This window comes from Chiloscyllium plagiosum, unplaced genomic scaffold (assembly GCF_037043375.1).
Source record: "Chiloscyllium plagiosum isolate Xiang-an unplaced genomic scaffold, Cpla_swu_hap1 HiC_scaffold_30, whole genome shotgun sequence".
NCBI lineage: Eukaryota > Metazoa > Chordata > Chondrichthyes > Orectolobiformes > Hemiscylliidae > Chiloscyllium > Chiloscyllium plagiosum.
In genome coordinates this window covers 16,795,902-16,822,273 of record NW_028270168.1, presented here as the reverse complement: position 1 = coordinate 16,822,273, position 26,372 = coordinate 16,795,902, and the positions used below count along the sequence as shown (strand labels likewise).

The window sequence follows — 26,372 nt, the reverse complement described above, 5'->3', positions numbered from 1 at the left end:
AGGCAGTGCCTCGAAAGCTAGTGCTTCCAAATAAACCTGTTGGACTATAACCTGGTGTGTGATTTTTAACCTCATCAGAGAAAGAAGACTGGTGATGGTTTAACCTTAGGGTCATCACATCTCAGGTGAGGGCAGAAATTGAACACAAACTGTTGGCCTAAGGCTGCTTTGCAAACTAGCCATCCAGCCAACTCGCTAGCCTTCCCTTGCAAGTAATTTTAGTATAAAGTTTGAAAGTGTGGAATTGTTACGATGCAGAAATAAAACTCATTAAAGATTTAATTGAATAATGCTTGGGGAAATTTTTAAAATCTTGAATGGATTAACTCCAGTCAGTAGACTGGAGTACAACTTTGTGGAAGAATCTAGAACTAGGGCTCAGAGTTTAAAAATAGGAGTGTGCCAATTTAAGCTGAAAATGTGTTGCTGGAAAAGCGTAGCAAGTCAGGCAGCATCCAAGGAGCAGGAGAATCGACGTTTCGGGCATGAGCCCTTCTTCAGGAATGGCAGAGGAGATGACCTGGGGTGTGCAGTGAGAGAGGGACTCACTGAAATCCTTGTGGAGGGAGGAAGAGAGCATCTTCGAGGAAGGCATCCTTGCAAGAGGATTTGCAGTAGGTTAAAATCTTCGAGGGGAAAGTGAGGACTGCAGATGCTGGAGATCAGAGGAAAATGTGTTGCTGGAAAAGCGCAACAGGACAGGCAGCATCCAAGGAGCAGGAGAATCGACGTTTCGGGCATGAGCCCTTCTTCAGATGCCAATTTAAGACAGAGATGAGGAAAATAAATCCTTCAGACGATTGTAAGTCTTTGGAATTCTCTTTCTCAAAAGGCAATGGATGCAGGATCTATTTTAAAACAGGTAGATAGATGGATATGCAGGAACGTAGAGTTGAGGTTGAAATCAGATCAGCTATGATATTGAATAGTGGAGCAGGCTACTCTTCTTCCTTGATTGCCTGTAACTCTTACCTGGAGGAGAAAGTGAGGTCTGCAGATGCTGGAGATCAGAGCTGAAAATGTGTTGCTGGAAAAGCGCAGCGGGTCAGGCAGCATCCAAGGAGCAGGAGAATCGACGTTTCGGGCATAAGCCCTTCTTCAGGAAACGTCGATTCTCCTGCTCCTTGGATGCTGCCTGACCTGCTGCGCTTTTCCAGCAACACATTTTCAGCTCTGTAACTCTTACCTACTTAGATAGTGAGAAATGTATTAAGTCCCATTTATAAACTAACATTTTGAGGCTCTTTGTGAGACTGAAGTCTGAATTGGAGTCAACAGCAATTTTCCTATATATCCCGTAGAGAGAGGACTGTGGAATATTACAGAACATAAGCTTATTTTCAAGCCGCACCTCCCCCAGGCATGTTTTGGTTAGAAGTGTCTATAGGGGGCCATATGATTAATGTCTGGCTCTGCTCTGATGTTTCTGCATCTACTTCACCCCACTCTGACTATTGCTTCAAAATGGTTTTCATTTCCCTGTCTAGTCCACTTTAGAAAGTTAGCTTGCGTGTTATTTTTTTCTCTTCATTGACACGGTTATTTTCAAGTTCGTATAATTTCATGTTTGAAAAGGAACTGGTTAAAGAAACCAAGCATTGAGCAAGTGTCAGGGTCAAAGGCTGGAGTTGAGAGGGTAAAGTTCAAGAGAAGATGGCGTCGACCAAGCGGGTGCTGTACGTGGGTGAGTAAGGAAGGGCCACGGCCGCTCTTTATCTCCTTTTAGAGTCCTTTCGCAGTGAAATAACATTCTCCACGGGGTATTTGTTAGTGTTTAATAGTCTGGTGGGCAAGTTCCAAAGCCCTGAACAATGAACAAAGCTCATCTTTGCGAGCAAGATCGTCTGAATGTGACTTCTCGTTTGTTTCTTTTAAATATTACCATCTTCTAAACAATTTTTCCGTTTATAATTTATCATTTCTCAATCTGAGAATGCATTCATTTAACAATCAGGTAGAATTGCGCAAAATAACGAGCCGTTTTAATTAATGCGGTCCTTTTAAAATATTGATAAAGCCAAAATATAATTCGGCCAGAATTATACATAATTTGCTGTTATTATTACAATGGAAGAACACAGCAAGCCAGGCAGCATCAGGAGGTGGAGAGGTTACACCCGAAACATTGACTTCTCCACGTGATGCTGCCTGGCTTGCTGTGTTCTCCCAGCCTCCTGCCTGTCCCTCCTGATGCTGCCTGGCTTGCTGTGTTCTCCCAGCCTCCTGCCTATCCCTCCTGATGCTGCCTGGCTTGCTGTGTTCCCCCAGCCTCCTGCCTGTCCCTCCTAAAGCTGCCTGGCTTGCTGTGTTCTCCCAGCCTCCTGCCTGTCCCTCCTAAAGCTGCCTGGTTTGCTGTGTTCTCCCAGCCTCCTGCCTGTCCCTCCTGATGCTGCCTGGTTTGCTGTGTTCTCCCAGCCTCCTGCCTGTCCCTCCTGATGCCTGGCTTGCTATGTTCTCCCAGCCTCCTGCCTGTCCCTCCTGATGCTGCCTGGTTTGCTGTGTTCTCCCAGCCTCCTGTCTGTCCCTCCTAAAGCTGCCTGGTTTGCTGTGTTCTCCCAGCCTCCTGTCTGTCCCTCCTAAAGCTGCCTGGTTTGCTGTGTTCTCCCAGCCTCCTGCCTGTCCCTCCTGATGCTGCCTGGTTTGCTGTGTTCTCCCAGCCTCCTGCCTGTCCCTCCTGATGCCTGGCTTGCTATGTTCTCCCAGCCTCCTGCCTGTCCCTCCTGATGCTGCCTGGCTTGCTGTGTTCTCCCAGCCTCCTGCCTGTCCCTCCTGATGCTGCCTGGTTTGCTGTGTTCTCCCAGCCTCCTGCCTGTCTCTCCTGATGCTGCCTGGCTTGCTGTGTACTCCCAGCCTCCTGCCTGTCTCTCCTGATGCTGCCTGGCTTGTTGTGTACTCCCAGTCTCCTGCCTGTCTACTCTGGATTACAACATCAGCAGTTTTTTTCCCCCCTCTAACCAAGATACTATTATAATGACTATTCAACAAACGATTGTCCAGCCAATGAGAATATTTTTAACCTGAGATAAATTCCTGCTATGGAGTTTACTCCTTGGGTCAGTGGTTTCAAAACTCTTTTCCACTGTGACTATTTCGAGGTTTGAAATTTGTCACCATTCTTCGGTGAGATCTTTGAGAGTTGATAGGGAGGAGTTAAGTACCTGAAGTGTTGTCACTTGTTAGATCTGGAGCACAGTCGCTTGGGACTTCACAGCAGCAATTAAAGCTTTGGAACTCTCAACTCTCAACTCACGTGCAGCCTGCCTTTACGTGGTGGTCTTTTGACAGATAAAATTACTATTTATACTGCACTGTCATGTAGTGACTTGATAAACTCACTGTAAAATCAAGTAACTCGACCTGATTGTCATTTGGAGGCAGTTGGATGTTGTTTGATTTGTGGGTAGATTCCTTAGTTCTTAGTGTAATAAATGTCTGTAAAAACACACTTGGAAATAAAATCTAAAAGGGATTGTGTTTGAAAAAAAAACCTCTCCGATCTTTAAATGGTTCTATCTCCAATAGCTCAGCCCATGTGTGTTAACACATTTTGTTATAGAATGGTGGAATGCAGGTTTTTGCCTCAAATTGAATATTTAATCTTGGTTGCGTCATGTGAGAAGAAGTGAAATGGAAAAATAAGGCATTTCCATGAAGAGAGGAGCAATTGGAAACTGACTTTCCTTAATGGTCATTCATCATTGCAGCTTAGATAGATATTTCACAGTTAGCAAATGGAGCAGAAACGGGAAATATTTGAATATCAAAGGATTAAATAATAAATGTGCAGAATAGTTTAAGGGCAACAGATGTAAAGAGAATGTGACAAAGAACTTTACTTTTGTAGTGATTGATTTGCCATTAATTTACTGCCTAGGATGGTGGTCAAACTGAGATGATCAATGGTTTTGAAAGGAAGTTGATCAACTTGAAGGAAATGAACTTGCAGGGCTGTCAGGGAGTGTGGTTGAATGTTTTGCTCCAAGGAGAGCTGGCAAAAACTTGAAGGACAGGATAGCTGCCTTCTATGTCAAAAATGACTGTGGCTTTGGGGCGTATCTAGATGTAAGACATTCTACAACTGCATCTGGACAAGAGCTAACGAGGCCTCCATTCATGAGTGTTAGAATAGTACGCAGCTTACTTTAAACTAAAGCTGTGGTGTACCCTAATACAGAGGAACCTCGATTATCCGAATATCAATATCTGAATATCGGATTATCTGAAGGGGATCTCAAGGTCCCGATAGAAACATTACGTCAAAGAGCTGCGTCAACCCTGATCGCGTCTTTTGTTTACAGGTACAATGATTAAAAACGAACTTGGCTCACTGAAATGCTGCCGAGAACAGTCCTGAACAGTCCAGACACTGTCTCTAAATGACTGACCTCCTGTCCTCTCCCACACACTTTCCCTGGAGTTCTACATGGGTGAATCCTAAACCCCCCCTTTCCCAGATAATCTCTCCAACATTGTTCTGCACAGGGCAGAGGTGGAATCTGTCAAAAAGTTGTGTGCGCTATTTGGAGACTTACCTCACAAAGGCAGCAGCAGTCTTCCAGTTGGTGTGCAGTCTGCCCCCCCCCCCCCACCCCATGGGGTTGGGGCGAGTGGATGTGGTTGAGGGGACAGGGCTTGTGCGTGGTGTGCTGCTGCCTAGTCTCCTGAACGGGGAGTAGACTTCACAGAAAACTCCGAGCCCCAGAGGAAATCAATTAACCAAGTAATCAATTTTCCAGATGAAGATCTGCCCACCTATCTCATTCGGATAATTAAGGTTCCTCTGTATGTCTAATCTTATCTTGCTGTCCCCTGGCATATTTTGTCAATGAAATATTTTCTTCCAAAAAGTTGGGCAGTGAATTGCACTTAGTCTCTTCAAACCTGATCTCTAAAATTGCTGCAAATTCGAAGTAAGATTTATTTATAAAATGGTACTACAATAAACCTTCTTTATATTTCAATATGAAGGGAACTCGATATGCAGCTTATTTCTTAAACAGTTGCTAAGCTCTTTGATAGACAAGTAGATGTACTTTGGAAGATGTGCAATTATTCAGAGTGTGCTATGTGCCATACACCTTTTCCAATTGCATTGCATGTTGTTCAGTTTTGTTTTTCAAAATGAATCACTTCATGTGGAGGAATTGAATGTAACAGGCACCATATTGTTTTAAAGCTTAACAGAATTCAGTTCTTTGTCAATTACAATGAAACTGAAAATTTTAAAAAGCGAAATTATCCTTTGATCACATTGTTTTAAGAATATAGCATTTAAAGTTCTCATTGTCTGAATGTTGAGCACTCAAATTCATTTGAAAGCACCATCATAAGACATATTTGTATTATTGTTACAATATGTGATAAGGTATCAGGCAATCACTCACTTCTGTACCAGTGGAGAGTTTGATACTGTTTCCTGTGTCAGGCAAGATTGTTGAAAATAGACAATTGTGTGTTTCCAAGAAACACAGGAAATAGCTAGGCATCTCCATTTTTTTGGATGATGTATGCTGCAATTAGGTAAAATTTTCTTAATACTGGATAACATATCTCACATACTGTATATATAGTTTCACTTTATTAGTCTTGCCCTACTCAAGATCAAGTACTTTCTGTTCTAAAATTAATAAAATATTGGGGAATAAAGCTGAGTTCTATAAAAAGGAATTTCTGTGGAAAGAGTGATTGAGAGAAATCACAGGCAGTCAGAGAAGCATTGACAAGGTGAGTTTGGATAGAGATTAAAGTTACTGAGAATGAAGAATCATTCAATGCAAATAAATGAAATGCAAAGACTGAGGGTAAAAGGGAAGTGAGTTTGATAGAGAGTGTGGATCCTATTGTATTCTGCGGTCAAAGTAATCTTAGTTCAAGGGAAACACCTACAAAACCAGAAGATGTTTGTTGTCAATTGAATGCTGCCAGACTTAGTGATTGAAGTGAATAGGTTTTCCATTGCTTGAATTGTTTTAATTCTATCGTGCCATCTGATGTTGATGCCAAGGCCAACATTTGTTACCCATCCCTAATTGCCGTTCTGAATATTGTGGTGAGCTACCGTCTTGAGTTGCTGCTGCCCATGGGATGTAAGTACACCCACAGTATCTAGGAGAAAGTGAGGATTGCAGATGCTGAAGATCAGATGAAAGGCTCTTTTCCAAAACGTCGATTCTCCTCGGATACTACTGACCTGCTGTGCTTTTCCAGTGCACCACAGTCCACCCACAGTATCTGTTAAGAAGGGAGTTCCAAATTTTTGACTCTTAGTCAAAGTGGTGATGTTCTCCCAGAAAATCCTGTTATATTTAATGTATGTTTTGTGTTATCACCTGTAGGAGGTCTTGCTGAAGAGGTAGATGAGAAAGTGCTTCATGCAGCTTTCATTCCATTTGGAGATATCATGGACATTCAAATTCCACTGGATTATGAAACCGGTAAATACTTCACTTAATATTCCTCCAACTGATTGAACAGATTCAGAATACATGCAAACTGAGTAAATACTGAGTTTTTACGAAATAAAAATCTCTTTCCCAAAATCCTTATACTGAAAATTGTCTGTAAATATGTTTTATTAAAAAGGAAAGGTTTAAATTTAACACTTGTTAAGAGCTGGTAACAAACCAGTCAGTGTGACGTTCCGAATACAGTGAGAGCTACTTCCATGTGATGACTATTGAGGCTTAATGCTTTTGTGTGAGTAACACCACAGTGGTGATTATGAAATAGCTAAAAATCTAAATCCTTTTTGTATCTTTAAACAGAAAAACACAGAGGTTTTGCATTCATTGAATTTGAAAATGCTGAGGTGAGATGATTGTTTTTTTTTCCAAAGCTGAGAAGAAAACCAACCTTTTATTCTCAGTGGGAGTGTAATGAAATACCACTTGGGCATTAGAAAGAGTTCATAAAGGGCTGGGGCCAGGAGGATATACCAGGGCCCAATAACTGGCTGTAGAGGGTCTATTGTGTTCAGGTTGGAAGGCAGGGACCACTAGGTTCTGTCATTTTTGTCCCTGCCTCTGGGTACAGGGCCCCAATTAAATAATGTTTTAATTAGAGGTGATTGAATGAAAATATTAAAATATATCCTGTGGTTGAAAGATCTGTCAGCTGACAAATATTGTATTGCTCTTTGACGAAGTGACGCCATTCATTAGCCTGTCTTAATCTATATTCACTGTTCATGTAAAATGTGTAGAAAGGCCAGCATGGTATTTAGTTGTCCTAATTCTTTTTACCAATCATTCTGTTGAATACTTTGGACTATTTATATGAAATGGAATCTTGAATAACAATGGGCCAACAATATGTTTTTAGTTTCACATTCTGAGGAGCAGATCATTAGTCAGGGCCTCTGCTGGTAATTGTTGTTCAGGGACAACACTTGGAAGGTGTGGATTTTGAATGAGGCACGCACCTCACAAATGAACACACATTGTCTCTCTCCACAGGAAGCAAAAAGCTTTATTTTTTAATATATAAAAGCTGTATACAGCACTATGGAGATTTGTTTTAGTGGTGGTATCTAAGATATCTATTGTATCCCCAGTATGATTCTCAGATATTTCCTTTAGATGTATGAAGGTGTCTGGATGATAATGGATTCTGCTGCTTATTGACAATTTGTAGCCTTTTTAATTTTTTTCTTTCAGGACGCTGCAGCTGCCATTGATAACATGGTAAGTGGCAAATGATCTAGAACAAATAGGCAACCTGGCAGCTCTGAACCTTTTTATAATAAAAACTGGCAGACTTCTGTAACAAATAAATAGAGTTGCTTTCTTGAAAACACATTTAAAATGTCATAAATACAAAATAGTCTGGATTGTCATTGCCAAGAACCATTGTATAAAATGTGTGTGTTCTATGAAGAATAGTGGCTGATCTCTTTTTTTTCCATTAATTAGAATGAATCTGAACTTTTTGGAAGGACAATCCGAGTAAATCTGGCAAAACCCATGCGGATTAAAGAGGGATCCTCAAGAGCAGGTGAGAAATAAAAGAAGTTGGGTTTTGGCGCATCGGCTCAGGGAGGCTTAAGTTGTATGCAGCTCAGCTAGATCAGGAAGCTCCCAGAACCGATCTTCGGCCTTAATGTGGAGAATAGGTGAGGAACAGACTATGTAGAACTGACGTCCTAACAGCTGAATAGAAATCAATAATGTGAAGGACGTGTGCAAATAATGGCCACTTGAGTCGCGTGCTGACTGAGTAAATGCTTGGCAGCGTTTAAGGAATTGCATGAGGAATTACTTCCTTCAGGAGGGAAGGACAAGTTTAATCAGGAGGATAAAGACAAAACTGATGTGATTAAACAAAGAAGAATTGGGCATTTTCTTCTTACTGTTTACTTGAACTGATTGTGAATAAAAGTGAATCTGAATTAAAGCTAAAAGTTTTAATAGATGTTGAATATATTGGGAAGTAAGCTGTTGCTGATTTACAGGCTCCCATTCTTTACAGGGTACCATAGAATAAAGGCAATTAACTTCTCACATCATGTTGATATATTGAGTGATTATTCCTTTAATCAGTGTTTGTGTTACCAAGGACTAAGTTTGCAGAGACAAGTCCATTCCTACATTACAATTACTTCTGCTCAGAGGATATGGACATGAATCCCACCACAGCAGCTAGTAGGGTTTTAAATTGGGTTCATAAATTTGGAGTGTAAAGCTAGAATCCACAACAGCTATCATTGATTGTTGTAAAAATTTATCTGGTTCACTAATGTCCTTTAGGGAAGCAAACCTACTGTCCTTACCCAGTCTGGCCTACATATGACCCCAGACCCACAGCAATGGATTGAATTTTAATTGCCCTCTGAAATGCCTTTACAGGCCATGCAATTTGAGGGCATTTAGGGAGGGCCAACAAATTTTTGCCTTGGTGAACGATGCACACAGCTCATGAAAGAACAAAGACTGTTTTGCGGCTTTAGCAGAATTCATTTCTGAAAATTCATTGGCTAGTTACAGAGGCAAACCTTCACAAGATTGCCTTTGCCACTGTACTGAGGTAAAAGGTCAAGTTGTCATAGTCCCAGAGGGCCATAGGGTTGCTCCCTTATTAGAGAGAGACTGTTGATGATGGTTTAACCTGAGAACTGCTTTATTGCAAGTGAGGAGAGAGAGGTCTACAAGGTAGGATCTTCCTGGTATCGGTGTGGGAACTGAACCCACGCTGTTGGTGACGAACCAGCCATCTGAGCTAACCAACCCCAACCAGTGTGCTATAGAACCATTGTGCTGGGAATAAATGTTTCATAATGGTTTACAAACAAAAACAGCTAGCATTTACATAGAACCCTTCATGTAGGAAAACAAAGTGCTCCAAGGTTATAAATAAAAGTGTTTGTCAGGGAAGGAGAGTCATGTGGGCTGAAAGGAGAGGGCACAAAAGGATTTGGTAAAAAAAAACCAAAAGGTTCAGGCATTTAAAAATGATGATGGCAGTTTTAAATCTGAGGTATTTGGGAGATAGGGAGTCAGGTCAGAGAGAAAAGCAATTAAAAACAAAGTATTGCAGATGCTGGAAAGCTGAATTTGTTTTAAAAAGTGAGCTGGAGAAACTCAGGTCGAGCAGCATCTGTGGAGAAAGAAAAATTAAGTTAATGCTTCAAAATTGACATGACTTTGGTTATAATATAATTTGATACAGTTTTCAAACTGAAATTCTGAAGAAGAGTCAAAATAGATTTGAAACATTAACTTTGCTTCTTTCTCCACAGATGTTCAAGACCTGCTGAGTTTCTGCAGCATTTCCTGTTTCTATTTACGAAAGGGGTGCAGATGAAAATTGGTGTGGCAAATAGTCTGTGGTGGAGGTAAAAGACAGGCAGTGTTATGGAGATGGAAGGAGGCAGCCTTTGTGGGTATCGGATTGAAAGAACAGACCAGTGAACTAGACATTAAGGTCACTGTCCACTTCAGCAGGAGATGGCATGGGTTGTGCAAAATGGATGTCAGGCATACTATCTAAAGTGGAGACAGTGGCAATCATTATATGGGATTATCATGGAAGCTGTTTCCTCATTGAAATTTGGATGGGAACTGAGGATTTACAGGGGTGGTGTGATTAATGGAGGGAATCCATTGCTAGAGATGCTGTGGCTATGATTGGGTATGTCAGAGTGGGACCAAGCAAGAGCAGTCCCACTCAATTAGAAAATGGAAGAGCTACGTCTTGAGAAGAATGCTGGGGCTGAATGTGTCCTGAAGAAGGGCTTATGCCCAAAACGTCAATTCTCCTGCTCCTTGGATGCTGCCTGACCTGCTGCACATTTCCAGCAACACATTTTTCAGCTCTGAATGTGTCATGGGCTGCACAGAGATCTGGAATAGATAATGCATTGCAGCCACCGAAAACATTGTTTGGGTCATCTTGATGTTGTGGGTAGTCCTATAAACTGGTGGGAGAATCAAGCATGGAGTTGTGAATGAGATAAATCTCCGAGTTGACAGTTCAGAATTCTTTCCAAAGAAAGGAAAAACAAAGGTGGCCTGTTTGTTTGTAAAAGTAGACGCCCTGTCTGTATCTTATTCTTGGCTGATAGCAGAAGTTTTGCTGGTGAGCAGCCTGCTACAGTGCTATCAACAGGTGCAGCTGGTGTTGTGGATAAATGAGAACAAACATGTAAAATGCAATTCCCTGTTGACATTGAGAAAAGGAGATTTATTTCAGTGCACATTAAAACAGAATATTGTGACTGACCTAGTAATTTTAATATGTAATATGTATCTCAAATGTTCCTTTTGAGTGAAACATAAATAGTGTCCCTCTCTTTCTAGTGTGGTCAGATGATGACTGGTTGAAAAAGTTTGCTGGTAAAACTCTAGAAGAGAATGAAAATGAAGAGCAGGGAGGAAATGATGGAAGTACACAAACACAGGAGGTAAGATTTTGTCACCATGTGCTCTGTTTAACCCCTTGGAGAATTCCTTGTTTTGAGGTTCCATATGAATCTAACCTGTTGTTGAGAAATTGAACAGAATTCTATTGAGCTATAGAGCCTATTTTGATGCCTGAATTTACCAGTTTAATATGTAGTGAATTACTAGGAAAGAAAACAAAAGGGATCTGGTCGTCATGGACGGTTTGGACCGAAGGGTCTGTTTCCATGTTGTACGTCTCTATGACTGAACATAGGTTCAGATGCCAATTGTTCTGGACAGTCGTAGATTTACAGTATCGAACTGCACATGTTTGGTTATCTTGGATAGAGATGTGTAGGAGATTAAAATGCTAACCCGGTGGAGGATTGTTTTGAAGGTTAGAGCTGGGAACGCTGCTGTTAGAGAAAATAGGGGAAGCTTGGTCTGATGTCTGCCCATGCATGGTGTTCATACCTTATGCTTGAAGTTAAAAGTGCATACATTCTCCACAGTAGTTGTTCATTTTGACAGGAAAATATTTGTAAAAGTAGTTAAGAGTATTAAACTGATCAATGGTTTGGAATGCTGAGGAAATTTTTTATTAGTTAAAGGTTTATAAAAAATCTATTATGATAAGCTGGAATCAGAGGAAAAGTACATTTTAAAAAAAACTTTTTCATGGATGTAGGAATTGTGCTGGATTTGTTACCAATCTCTAATGGCCCTTGAGAAGAAGGTGTTGAGCTGTTTGTTGTGCCACTGCAGTCTATCAGATGCAGATACAAACACAATGCTGTTAGAAAGGGAGTCCAGGATTTTATTCCATCAACAGTGAAGAAACAGTGATAAAGTTCCAAGTCAGGGTGGTGTGTGGCATGGAGAAGAATTTGCAGGTGATAGTGTTCCCAGTACTTCTGCTGTCCTTTTGCTTTTAGTTGGTCGAGGCACAGGTTTGGAAAATGCTAATGAAGGAGGCTTGGCAAGTTACTGCAGTGTGTCATGTAAACACTTTTTCTTTTGGATTTTAGAAGTTTCCTTTTACTCATAAGGATGTTGTTAAACTAGAAAGGGTGTAGGAAAGATTTATAAAGATGTTACTTGGACTGAAGGGTTTGGGTTATAAGGAGAGGCTGGATAGGCTGGGACATTTATTTCCTGGTGTGTCAGAGGCTGAGGAGTGACTTTATAGAAGTTTACAAAATTATGAGAGATATAGATGAGGTGAATAGCCAGAATCTTTTCCCCCGGATAGGGGAGTCCAAAACTAGAGGGCTTAGGTTTAAGGTGAGAGGGCATATATTTAAAAAGGACCTGAGAGGCAACGTTTTCCACATAGAGGGTGCATGTATGGAATGAGATGCCAGAAGAAGTGGTAGATGCAGGTACAGTTACAACATCTAAAAGACATTTGGATAGATACATGAACAGGAAAGGTTTAGAGCAATATGTACCAAACACAGGCAAATGGGATGGTTAAGCTTGGGATAACAGGTCAGCATGAACAAGTTAGGCTAATGGGTCTGTTTCTGTGCTGTATGATTCTATGACTCTATTAAAAGAGATTTATTTCTTTTTAGGGTGAACCACCAGCCAAAAAAACAAGAACCAATCCTCAAGTTTACATGGATATTAAAATTGGCAACAAACCTGTTGGCAGGTTACGTTTTTTATTACGAGCTGATATTGTTCCAATGACTGCAGGTAAAGATTAACTTTGTGTACACAGCTGTGACCTTTCTAGCATCGAGACCAAAGACACAGAACTTGTATTAATGACTAGTATTTTGCCCCTTTATTTACACTGTCTTCTTTATAAAGTGTCTCTCTGCATCTTCCATCTGAGTATACCAACTGTTGCTTACGTTTGGGTAGGCATACTGAGGTGCATCAGTTATTTGTGGTAACTCATATGTGCACTTATTTTCTATTTGCTGACTCGTCCCTTCTGAATTTTTGAGTCTGGAGATTTACAACTTCACTGGAAAAACAATCCTAAATCAAAACACAAAGATGTGTGGGTTTGCGTGGCTTGAGATGTAGTAAACATAGACTTCAACTGAAAATGTGGTTTATTGTGGTAAGCACCAAGCTGGCCTGCAGACATGGAAGGCTTGGACATTCCTGAACAAAAACAGAAATTTCACTCTCTTTCAAACATTCTTACTTTCCCTGTGACTTGATCAGAAAGATCATGTTTTAAAAACCAATTGAACGACTTTAATAAAAAGGTACTATTTCACCTGGAGGCCCTCTGAAGATGTTACCTAGTAGGGTGACGAAACATTTGGAAATAAACCTTCCAGCTCAATGAGCAAACCTACATCCAAAAAATTTAGATAGGGGAAAGGGGCAAGGCCGCATTTATAGCCCATTCATGATTACTCTTGAATACACAGTGAGTCGCCACCTTGAATCCAATTGAGTAGCTTCCTAAACCACTTCAGAAAGTAGGCACATTGCAATAGATCTGGAGTTACCTGTAGGCCAGGTAAGGACAGCAGATTTCCTGCCCGAAAGGATATTGTGAACCAGATGTGTTTTTAATGACAACCCAGTAAGTTTGTAGTCATCATTTGAAATTTATTTAAATTCCTCAGTTATTCTGTTAATGTCTCTGGATCTTTAGTCCAGGCCACTAGAATTACTAATGATGTTACCTTGCCCCTGTATTTCCAACATTTTCTGTTTTTTATTTGAGTGACAAAGATCTGGATGTGAACTAGCCACATGTGAATCAGTGATTTCCTTAATAACTGAAGCAGTCATAGTCAACTCAAAACTCTGGTTCCCTCTCCACAAATGCTGCAAGGATTGCTGAATGCATATGTTTTCATTTCAGATCTCTGGTGTTTTGCTTTTATTTCTTCGTTAGCTGATAGAGTTTGCTAAGATTCTGCAAATTGTTTTTTTTTGTGAGGATATTGAAAACATTTCTTTCAGAGAACTTCCGTTGTCTCTGTACACACGAGAAAGGATTTGGCTTCAAAGGCAGTAGTTTCCATCGCATCATCCCACAGTTCATGTGTCAGGGTGGTGACTTCACCAACCATAATGGAACCGGAGGGAAATCCATCTACGGCAGAAAGTTTGATGATGAAAACTTTATCCTAAAACACTCAGCACCAGGTAGAGTATTTCCAAATTTTTGATATACATTGATATGTAAACTTGGTGTATAAATGCAGCTTCCCATCGTTCAGCTATTCACTGTTATAATATTGAAGTATGTGGTGCTGATCTTGACTGGGCCAGTGTTCCCATGCAACAACTGAAGGTTTTGGTGTAAGCTGAGCACAAATGAGGGTCTTCAAATTTTGCACAAAAAACTTTAAAGAACCTGCTTATTAATAGACCGGATCTACAATAAGACAGAAAGGATCGGTCCTTCCCCCAGCTACAAAGTCCTCTATCATGCCATCGGTCGGTTTACTTGCAAAATGAGAGGCCTGCGTATTCGCAACTTAATAATAAAGGAAATGTTTTATATATTTATAGATAAAAGTTAAGTTTGCTATACATTTTTAAGATTTTGTCCTATAAAAATAATCCTTGTGTGTATAAACAGCTGGAGTAAATAGGTAAAATAGCTGAGAATTTTATTGCAGTAGTTCCTCAGTTGCTATTTTCTCCAGTTTTCTTTCCTTTCATTGAACTGCAGCAGTCTTTTACTGATGCTGGAAGTCCTTCAATGCTGTTTCCACATGCCTTGTACTCTTGGTAATCCTAGGTGGTCACCATTAGCAGGCTGTTTCATTGTGGCAGGTACCATGTTTCCCAGGGTCTTTTCAAATTTGATCAGGAGCAGGAACTTTGTTTTACCTCTTCCAAAGCCCAGTAGGTCACTGCAGGCATAGGGAGTACTGTCACCACTGCCCCAGCTGAGATCAGCGAACTCCAACACAGCCCAGAAATTGAACCAATGAACTTTTTGGACAATTTGGCTGACATTTACCAGTTGAAATGTTGGAGAAACTAAAACTTTTGTGCTTTTCGTTTATTTTTAAAGTCCTTGCCATGTAGTTTGTTTCACTTCAGTTTGTAAAGTGATTGTATTCTTCAATTCTTGATATATTCTTAGAACTTGGAATGTAATAATTCCAGCTGCTGATATCTTCCAATTGAAACTATACAAACTAAGGAGCTAATCATAAAAAGAGCATGGGTGGAGCTTTGCTCACTGAGCTGCAAGGTTTGTTTTCAGATGTTTTGTCACTATACCAGGTAAGATCTTCAATGAGTCTCTGAATGAAGCACTGGTGGTGTAGCCTGCTTTCTATTTATATGTTTGAGTCCCCTGAGAAAAAGAACAGGAAATGACATCACCATAAGAAACAATGTCACCACAGGGAAATGACATCATTTCCTACAGTGATGTCATTTGCTGTTCTTGTTCTCCAGGAACCCAAGGGAAACTAAACATATAAATAGAAAGCGGGCTACACCACAAGTGCTTCCTTTGGAGGCTCACTGAAGATGTTACCTAGTACAGTGACGAAACGTCTGAAAACAAACCTTCAAGCTCAGCGAGCAAACCTACATCCAGAACCTCAACCTGAGCTACAAATCTTCTCCAAACTCGCTAATAAAAAGAACATATTTTGACATGGGAAATTATGCATTGAATTTTGGACTCATTAACATTGAACAGTGTCATTGACTTTTTTTTTGTTTTGCTTAGGTTTATTATCGATGGCAAACTCTGGAATAAACACAAATGGATCTCAGTTTTTCATTACCCTTGACAAAACAGACTGGTTGGATGGAAAACATGTGGTATTTGGGGAAGTGGTGGAGGGAATGGATGTAGTCAAACAGATCGAAGTGAGTATAAAACTTAAGTCTAAGAAGTTATTTAATTTTTCTGCTTTTCACATGATTGCTTACCCCACCATCCTACACTGTAAGGAATGTTAATGGTGGTCTCCTCCAAATATAAATTTACTTGGTGATTTAGGCAGCATATCCAGGTGGAGTATATGTATCAGTGATCTTTGTGTATTGGAACTTGGGCTGAAAACTGATGGGTGTTGGTTGTCAACAGAATTCCAAATCAGTGACCAAATAAATGCAAAATGATAGTCTTTCATTTGCGAAGGAAAATTCCTGTGGCTTTCTTTTCTTTATATAAAGAAACACCTAAATATTAATGTATTTTTCTTTGATCTGCTGCATTCTTCATGGTGAGTCAGGATGAGTTATTTTTAAAATTATAAATGTTATACTGTGTAACAGTATTACATTGTAGTATTGAATCATGGTTACAGAAATATTTATATTTAAAATAAAACATTATAATATTTTTCATTGTGAAGTACCTCTAGAATCATAGAATTATACATTTCAGAAACAGACCCTTGAGTCCAACTCATCCAGACATCTAAAACCAATCTAGACTCATTTGCCAGCATTTGGTCCATATCCTTCGAAACCCCTCCTATTATGTACTCATCTGGATGCCTTTTAAATGTTGTAATTGTACTAGCCTCCACCACTTCCCCTGGCAGCTCATTCCATACACGTACCACACTCTGTGTGAAAATGTTGCCCCTCAGGTCCCTTTTAAATTTTGCCCCCCTCACCTTAAACCAATGCCCACTCAACTTGGATTCCCCTACCCTGGGAAAAAGAGCCTGGCTATGCACCCTACCCATGCCCCTCATGATTTTATAATCCTCTCTAAAATCACCCCTCAACCTCCAAAACTGCAGAGAAAACAGCCCCAGTCTATTCAGCCTCTCCCTATAGCTCATACCTGGCAACATCCTTGTAAATCTTTTCTGAACCTGATATTAATTTGTAATTGAACCTGTTGGGTATTTTCTAAAATCCTTTTCGAAGTCGTTACGTAGTGCAACAGACAGGGCAAACAAGTGTAGAAGTTGAGGAGGAAAAGGGTGGCACTTAGAAGCAGCACTGGGACAGCAAAGGTACTTGGATGAGGTAACCAATGTACACTCCTAACAGTGTGGAACACTCTGCAGAAATTACAAAGATACAGCAGGCATCAGGAGGAGGGAAGGATAGTGAACTTTGTTGTGATATGTTAAAGGATGTGACCCAGGACCCAGCTGAAGGATGGAAGTTTGGAAATTAAACAGAAGCTAAACACATTGTCTGAAAATGGGAAATCCTTTGTGTGTGACGTGTTTATTATTTCTTGAAATATAAATACTGCTCGCAGCAGACTTCCTTCCCTAACATACATTCTTGAATCAAATGTTTTTGAAAAGGTGATCATATCATGGTATACCTGTTGTTAGCTTTCAATTCTCGATGTATTATTAATTGAACTTAAGTTCCACCAGCTACCATCATGGGATTTGAACCCATGTTAACAGACCACTCTCTTCTTCTGTGTTGGAGCTATTCTGGAATGTGAGGTTATAGGTACACGCCAACAGTCAAAATAGGTTGAGTTTCTAATACAATTTAGGTGCGTTGAAAACCAAAACAGTCAATTTTTTTTAGAAAATAACGCTACAATTGTTTTGTTCTTTAAGAAAATTATATTTTGTTTTGGTTAGTTATTTCAGTGATTATGGTTAGCATTCTTTGTTTTAGAGAGTAGTAAATGCCTTTAATTTTTCTGTTTCTGGCTGACAAATGATCAAGACCAAAACAAATCATCAAAAATTGCATTTTTAGTGTCTGTTTAATTGAGGTTACTTTTTCTCTAACTATACATAACCATTTTTTAAATATTTCAGGCTCAAGGTTCTAAAGATGGAAAACCAAAGCAGAAAATGATCATCTCGGACTGTGGAGAATATGTGTGATTCCAGTCCCTGCAAAGCATGGTTTTGGGACATTCCAATCTTTTTATTATATTCAGTGTTATCTGTCAAGATTTGTAACTGATGTGAACACTTGTAAATACCTTGTAAACAACGTAAAGTAAAATATTTGTTTTCTAAAATGAAAGTTAGCCACTTTTTCTCTTACAGATTAATACACTTATATAAACAAATTTTAATTACAAATTTGCTGTGTAAAAGCTAATAAAATAATAATAATTCGGCACTTAAAATATACTTTTGCACAACAGAAAGGCAGTCTAGTGAATATACGTGGAAACACAGGCAATGTGCATCACAGAAGGATGTACTTTAGCCCCCACTGTACCTGTACTTAAGAACTTAGGCTCTTGCATTCAAATTCAGAATACTCTCAATTAAGTTTCTAGAGATCCCAGTAACATGGCTCTGTAATCTATGATACTCCATCAGATTCAAATATTCTAAAGATATTTCTGCTTCTATTTGTTTTAAAGGAATGTCACAATTGATTCTGAATTCTGCACTCTGCAAATCATGTGGTCGGTCAAAATAACATGCTCTGCAATCTAACTCAAAATGTAATTTAACCACATTTTTCATTTGAGGGAGTTTTATAAGAAGTTAGGAAGAACAACTTTACAGAGATAACAGAAATGATTTTATGTCTATTCAAAAACAAAGAAAACCAACAAGCCCATTTGAGTATGTTTATTGCTTTATTGGGGTAAATAAAATTTGAACTAACCAAAAAATTCAATTAATGAAAATATACAAAAACTATAAATTGGGTTCTATAACAGTCTACTGTCAAAAGGCACTAATCCAGACCATTAACTACAAATTATATACATATGGAAGCATATGTATGGACATGGAACAAAGGACAGTATACACAAGCACAGAACACAAATAAACCAAATTCTTACAATTCTCATTTCCTTTTATTTCCAGTCTTTTTCTGGGACAGAGTATATGAAAGGGCTTTTTCCCCCGCACTAATGTGTTATCATGCATTGCATGATAACCAGATCCCCATCCCCATAATGTAGTGTCTGAGATGCTTGGTTTACAATGCTGTGGTTTTGAGCACAAGTCCTAGATCTGGTATGTATGTCCAACATTTTCTGTTTATACTCCAGTGTTTGGTTTGATGCTCAAATTAACCAACCAAGCTCCTGATGAACTCCATCAGTTCTTGCCTCAATCACTGGATTTGCTATTTTGCAGTCAGGTTTTGCAGAAAAAAACTGATACAGACCATCATTCTTCACCCATTCATGTCCCCACCCCAAACCCACAAAAGGTCCTTGTCCTTACAAAGTGCACCTGTTGGCTTGAACACAGTGACATATAGGCATCAGTTACTGAACCCAGGGCTGGTTCACCTACACTTTTTCAATTAAAGGAGGTGAAAGGCCTTGTGGAGGGAAAGTATAATTTAAAAAGATATTGATAAATTGATGATGGCTAATATAAATTCCACAACATTATAGACACATCAATAGTTGATAGTTCAGTAGATCAATTTTCTCTTGCATATTTTGTACATATTGAGATACAGTTAACCTCTGGAGATAGACACTAAAGCAGTGTCCTTAAGTGGAAAATAACCCAAACATGAACTATAATGGCAGTAGATTTGTCAACAAATTAGTGAATACACATTCATAGTTGCCTTGCTGAATTTTAGTACAAGCTTAACTGAAAACTGTTTTCAAGCATATGTTGCTACAATAGTTTAACAGACACTGTTCAATCTATAATTAGACTTTTTGTACAATCTGAGTTTGTTAAACAGATAGATGTTCTGTATATCCTTGGAACTAAATAAAAGTAAATGTTAGAAGTTACTTAAATACAGTGCATAAAAAATTAAGAGTAATTTTAATAACAGTGACAATTTTACAGTGTATAGTATTTCAATAGTTACTTTAAAAAAACTCACAGCAAAATTACATAAATGCTTGTAATTTGTACAGAAAAAAAAACAGATGCTCCCCTTACACACCATATTCAAAACTACATTTCTTTTTATTCTTAAAGCTGCAAATAGAAGCTGGTCTAATCCAGTCAATGAAGAGGTCAAAATGGGCACTGCTGATATCGTTGTTCTGTGGGCAGTGTAATTGTACACCTGATATAATTTTCTGAAATATGCAACTGATCTGCTACTTTCATATGCTAAAACATACTAGAGTACAAAAAGTAATTTATTTTAAAAAGTGCTTTTAAAAAATATTTACAATAATTGGATGCAACTGGATGATGTTTGAAGACCTTACAAGTATGACATTTACACTGGCTAGACTCTGTTACCCTTTAGATCTCAAAATAGGGATTGGAAAGATGAGGGTAGCATTAATATTTTATGTACATATATATCTTGCAAAACTATAGACTTAAAACCTGTCTTTGTTATACATAACTCAACAGTCTTTCACAGAAATTACTAGCTGGGAGAAGCCCATGTTTGTCTTTTAAATAACCAGACAATTAAATAGGATACAAATTTAAGTGCAATACACTGCCCACAGTATAGTGGGTACCCTTTATATCTGGCAGAATGAATAGTGTAATACTGTACCTTTGCTTTAATCAATAGTGCAATTTTTTTTTAAGTTCAAGGTTCACGACTCCAGGTCAGATTGCTCATTTTTTTTTGAATGTCAATTCTCCAGGTTGATCTAACAATTCGCCAAATTTCCACGTAGGTGCTACTGTAATCTCTTACACTGTCATCCATCTCAATTAGATGGGGCATACAAATGGTGATTATGTGTACAAACCTCGCCTAAAATAAATGAAACCACAGGAAGTCATACAATTAGGCATGCCACAGTATCATGACGTTGTTTAAAAATTATTTGAAGATAGCATCTGATAAAAGTTTGAGATTAACACAGGCAGTTTTCCAAAAAGAAAATCTATATTATTTGTGTAAGTTTTACTCGAGGTGCATAGAATTTATAGTAAACTTGTAGTTTATTACTATCATACAATTATATGAAATTACTTCGGGGAGAAGCACAATGGCCACAATTTCTAATCCAGAAAATTGAATGTTTTGTTAAAAAAAACCCAGCAAATCTGTGACCATATTAACTTTAGATTAATTATCCAAGACATTGTATCATATTTTATAGGTTGCAGACAGAATTTGTAAAAAGAATTCTGGAAGATTATTTAAATTATGAACATCAATAAGTTAAGCATTTAACAAATGTCAACTATAAAATCAGTGATACCAAAAATCAAGAAATTAATAGCACAAATATCAATTTTAACTTCAATAATATTGCATGTTGTTAAAAACTTTAACCTCAATTTTAGAATTCAGCTTCTGAAAAATGCAAACTCCATTTTCTAAGTTTTTTGTGTTCTCTACACAGAGAGAAAAAAATGATCTGCATTTATATTGTATCTTTAGACATGTCTCAAAGTGCTTTATAGCCATGAGTGAAAGAGAATTGGGTAGCGAAGCTGGCCCAAAACTTCCTCCACTGCCACACTGAACTAGATGTTGGGAGTCAGGTATGGCCACTGGCAAGATGCAGAATGAAGTAGCTGCTCCCTCTGTCACCTTATTGCAAAAATGTACCTCAGGCCATACTAGTTTAATTGTCACTACCTTCATGACTTAAGGAGAAAGTGCTCATTGTGTCAGAATTATAGGCCTACGTCCACTGAGAACCTGGTTAATAATATCCATTTTTACTTTACATAGGTCCCTTGCACTTTTTCCAATGGAGAATGGATTTGACTTCACATCCCAGAAGGGAAAGTGGATTGTGCTAATCCACTGCAGTCCCCTGCAGACAAATGTTTTGAAAGTAAAGGGTTGTAGGTAGTATTGCTTGGCCATCTAATGGCTAGGTCAGCAAATGTACATCTGCCTTTCTCATCAAGTACATTGTTTAGAAAATGCAAACAGTCAAATAAATGTTGATTAAATTACATCTCAAGTTAAAGCAGAAACTAGACTACAGTGTCATAGGAAAACATGAGATAGAGGGAGAGATTGCCCATATAATCAAACCATCGCTTCCTCAAGGGCATTGAAGGAGAAACAACAATTAGTGGCAAACTCAGTGACACCCACGTCCTGTGAGTGAATAAAAAGATCTGTAAGCTAATTTTTTGTGTGGGCAAGGACATCATTAGAATAATATTTATTTGCTGCTTTATTTCAATAGTAAGAAATTCTGGTTTTACACAACCATAAGTTCCATATCACCATCTTCCAGATAATCCTCAGTATTAACAAGATGTGACATTCGTTTAAATAAAAAAACTGGAAGGAGGAGCCCCAGATAATTTGACTGGAGTGTATGCATGCAACATCTATCCAGCAGCAGCTTTTGAAAATATAGATCAGCTTTAATCTAACAGTGTCGACAGACTATTAGTAAATGATATTATTTTGATAAGATCTTGTCTTCTCTCGAAATGTGGGTTAACTGTAGAGTTGCTTTAAATTAAGATTAGAGATGGGGTTTGAGAGAGGGAAAGTGTAGGCTTTCAAAGCAAAAGAATACTACAACATTCCTGGGAGTTATTTGAATGATGAAACCCAAAATGGGATAAGAAGGGTCAGAGTGTACAAAGAAACAGCAACAAATAAGGTCAAAGGGGGAGAAATGGAAAAAAGGTGTTAATTTACAGTTCTTTACTTATATTCACATAGTGTTTTGACCAAAGGAAAATAATTAATGGCACAAATAAAAGTAATGGCTAACTTATGACCATTATAGAGACATTGTAACAATGAGTCAAACCTGGGAACTAAGCATTTAGTGAGACACAAATTCTTTTAAGGACAGGCAGGAAGGAAAAGGAGGTTGAATAGCATTGTTAATGCAAGATGGAATAAGTAGCAAGAAATAATATTGGATCAGAAGGTATGGGTGAAAGTAGGAAATAAGAGGAAAATGATGACACTAGTCTATTGGTCACCCAACAGCAGCTGTTCTGTTGGACAGAGAGCAAATAGGAGATAATGACAGCATATAAACATGACAGTACATTAATCATGAGTGACTTTAATCTGTGTGTCAATTGGGAAAATTAAATAGAGAAATTATTTATAATGTGAATTAGGATAGTCTCCTAGACTAATACATTGTGGATCCAACCAGGAGTCAGACTATTTTGGATCCAGTAGTGTGTAATGAGGCAGGTTTAATAAATGAAACAGTGACTAGAATGGGGCTGCATTTAACTCTCAGTTCATGAGTAAGAAATTTGGATAAAACCTGTGCTAAAGGTAATTTCAAAGGAGTGAGGATAGAGTGGACTGGGAAAGAAAGCAGAACAGACTGCTCAGCTACAATGGCAGACATTTAGAACAAAAATAATTCCTGACTCTCAAAAAAAGATTAACCCCAGTGAGGAAGGAGGATCTTAGGAAGGGATAAACCAATCATGATTAACCAGGAAGGTAAGGATAGCATCAAATTGAAAAAAAATACAATGTAGAAAAGTTTAATGCTAAACTAGAGGATTGGGAAACAAAAACAAAGACACCAAAAAAAGAGGCAGCAAATAAATTTTGATACTACTAGCAAGTAATATTTCCTGAAATGACATCACCACAAACCCCAGGAACCCCATCCAGGACAAACATATAAATAGAAAGCAGGAGACAACAGCTTCGCTTCACTTGGAGGTCGCCACTGATGATGTTACCTAGCCAGGTAATGAAACGTCTGGATATCAAACCTACAGCTCAGCGAGCAAACCTACACCCTAAACCTCAACCTACAAACCCTCACAAACCTTGCAGGTAGATTAATGTCTAGTACTAGCAAAATGTTAGAATTTCAATCATTTAGAAATGCATGATATGATCAAGCAGAGTCAACATGGCTTCATGAAGGAGAAATCATGCCTGACGTATTTATTAGAATTCTTTGAGGAGGCAAAAAGCTGGATAGATAAAAGAGAATAAGTAAATGTTATGCATTTGAATTTCCAAAAAGCATTTAGTAAGGAACCACACATTAGACTATTTAGAAGGTATGAGACCATGGTGTTGGGGGTAGTATATTAACATGGATATGGGATTGGCTAACTAATAAAACAGAGATATGGGATAAAGGGAGTTATTTCACAATGGCAACCTGTAACTAGTGCCACAGGGATGAGTGCTGGAGCCACAATTACTTACTGTATATATTAATGACTTGTATCAGGAAAGTGAATGTACTATCACCAAGTTTGTGAATGACATAAAAATGGTAGGAAGACAAGTGGTGAAGTTAACACAAGAGTATGTACAGAGGTATAGATCAGTTAAGTGAGTGGGCAAATATTTGGCAGAGGGAAAAAAAGTATGCAAATTTGAGGTTATGTACTTAGGCAGGAAGAAGAAGAGTTGAATATTATTTTAATGGAGGAAGACTGCAGAAAATGGCAACACAGAGGCAATTAGAAGTTTTCATGCATAGGTCACAAAGAGTAGGCATACAAGTTCAGCAGTTAATAAGGAAGGCAAATGGAATGTCAGCCTTTAATTCAAAGGGAATGAAGTCTAAAAATATGGAAGTCTTGCTAAAACTATACAAGGCCAGAACTAGACCACACCCAGAATATGGCCAACAGTTTTGGTCTCCTTATCAAAGAAAATACATACAGGAATTGGAGGCAGTTCAGAGAAGGTTTACGAGGTTGATCCCAGGTATGAAGGGATTATCTTATGAGGACAGGTTGAGTAGACTGGGCCTGTACTCAAGAGAATTTAGAAGAATGACAGGTGACTTTACTGAAACATAAGATTCTTAAGAGGTTTAACAGGGCAGATGCTGAGAGATTGTTTTCCCAAGTGGGAGGGGAGAGGACAACAGGGCATAATCTCAGAGAACGTGATCGCCTGGTTAGGACAGAGATGAGATGGAATTTCTGCTCTCACAATAGTGATGAAGTTGTGGAATTCTTTATCTCAGGACTCAGAAGCTGGGTCATTAAGTAAATTAAAAGCTGAGACAGATTTTTAATTAGCAAGGGAATAAAGGACCATGGGAAAAAGACAGCAAAGTGTAGTTGAGGATGATCAGGTCAGCTACAACCTTATTGAAAGACGGAGCAGGCTTGACCTACCTATGCTCCTTTGGTCTTACTGTATCTAACTAACCAGAGTACTTGTGAGTTCTATTAGTTGGATTTCGAGGTTGCAAGCTGACTTATATGTAGAAAGAAAATGTTTTCCTCTGCACCTGAAGGAAGGATTCCTTCAATGGGATATTGTTCTACAGGTGAAACTCACACTCTGAAACTAGCTGCCACTCACGTACCAATCTCAGCTGTGAGTGAGGTATACAGGCCATACCACTGTGGAGGTCAACACAGTTGAATCTGATCTCTTTCTCATTGGAAACACACACATCTCCACGTAAGAATTCTGTACAATTAGCAGGACCCAAAATAAGATCTTTACAACCAACTGAACAACTGCACTATTGCCTGGCAACTATTGGCAAAGACACTACAGAAATGGAAGCAAAATTGTTTTAGCTGCCCCAAACTAATGGCAATAGATAATAATGAAAAGTTTAACTTCTTGGAATCCATATTTATACAGATAATTATTAACCTTGCTCTTTGAGAAGAACACAGGAAGGAAGTGGGGTCGAATCTTCAATATGTATATTGGATTTAAATAATGTAACTGAGACTCAATCTAGAATGTCAACCTGCACAGGGAGCAGAACTTGGATCCAGATGCTAGGCTAGATGAAGAGTTTAATACTGAATTTCCTTATAAGCAAGAAATGCTCCTATTGTGCTTCATGTAGAAGCCTTACATTTCACTCTTTTGAACATTGTCTCTAGGGAAGGTGTTTTAATATAACAAGGGTGTGAAATTTGGTAGGGCAGATCTTATCAAATTTGTTGACTGGTCTCACCTGGATTTTGAAATGTTAATTCCATTTTTCTCTGCACAGATACTACTATTTCCAGATTTTATTTTATCCCACTTTTATTTCAGACTTCTTCCGAATGCAGTATATTGTTTTTGTGCTGACTTACAATTTAATAATCATTATTGCACACATTAGTAGGCCAAAACATTATAATGTACAGTAATTAAGTTGTTGAGCCATATGTGATCCAAAGGAAACACGAACAAGTTGGCATTATGGAAGTACTTTCAAGTGAAATTGTAGAAGTATAAACCCCAGCCCACAGTGAAATATGCTAGTCAAACTGATCTGCTTACTTGTCAAAAATCAATGAACAACTTAGTTTAGAATTTATTTATGAAGATGGTAGCCCTGTAAAAATCAGCCTGATGTGAAAGCCATACTGAATTAAGATTTAAACAGCAGTTGTAACCAATGTGCTTTTGTAACTGTAAGTATTTAACATTGTGAAGAAGGACTTCCTTTCTCTGTTTTGCAGCAGAACCATAGTCCTAACAGGAAAGAATGAGGTCACAATTGCACTTTTACTTTTAGAGAATACAGATCTTTCCTAATCTATTAGCAAACGACAAGTAGGAACCCTTCCTCCTACTAGGATAGGTAATCCTGCCGTGATAACAGATTTTAAAAAAACACATTGGCCAAGGTGAAGGTTGGTCTGGAAACAAATGTTCAAAAGTAGGATTTTTATAAAAAAAAATTAACTTCATTCTTGGGGCCACGAGTGGTAAAATATTCTTGTACCCACCTGAGGCTGATATAGACAGTGTCATCGGCCAATTGCACATGTAACACCTGAA

At 38.5% G+C, this 26,372-nt stretch overlaps 2 protein-coding genes across 11 annotated transcripts in view; one reads left to right on the top strand and one right to left on the bottom strand.

Moving 5' to 3' along the window:
- The first annotated feature begins 1,464 nt into the window (after positions 1-1,464).
- ppie (peptidylprolyl isomerase E (cyclophilin E)) lies at positions 1,465-18,254 on the top strand. 4 transcript variants are annotated; one of them, XM_043717438.2, is made up of 10 exons: positions 1,469-1,684; positions 6,336-6,434; positions 6,765-6,808; positions 7,656-7,682; positions 7,911-7,992; positions 10,794-10,897; positions 12,455-12,578; positions 13,818-14,003; positions 15,556-15,698; positions 17,585-18,254. In XM_043717438.2, exons 1-10 carry the CDS (start codon positions 1,654-1,656, stop codon positions 17,651-17,653), a joined length of 909 nt encoding a protein of 302 aa, XP_043573373.1. In that variant the 5' UTR covers positions 1,469-1,653; the 3' UTR covers positions 17,654-18,254. The 4 variants fall into 4 exon arrangements, with proteins under 4 accessions (XP_087832901.1, XP_043573373.1, XP_043573374.2 ...); XM_087976775.1 differs by lacking the exon at positions 7,656-7,682 and having other exon boundaries at positions 1,465-1,684; XM_043717439.2 differs by lacking the exons at positions 1,469-1,684; positions 6,765-6,808.
- Positions 18,255-18,350: 96 nt separating this feature from the next.
- LOC122563556 (homeobox-containing protein 1-like) overlaps positions 18,351-26,372 on the bottom strand; it is a 62,340-nt gene continuing 54,318 nt past the window's right edge. For 4 of the 7 annotated variants that reach the window (XM_087976770.1, XM_087976769.1, XM_087976772.1 and 1 more), the window contains exon 10: positions 18,351-20,444. In XM_087976770.1, the coding sequence (XP_087832896.1) occupies positions 20,274-20,444 (171 nt within the window). In that variant the 3' untranslated portion in view covers positions 18,351-20,273. The remainder of the gene's footprint in view (positions 20,445-26,372) is intronic. The other 3 variants (XM_043717430.2, XM_043717432.2, XM_043717436.2) reach the window with 2 other exon arrangements.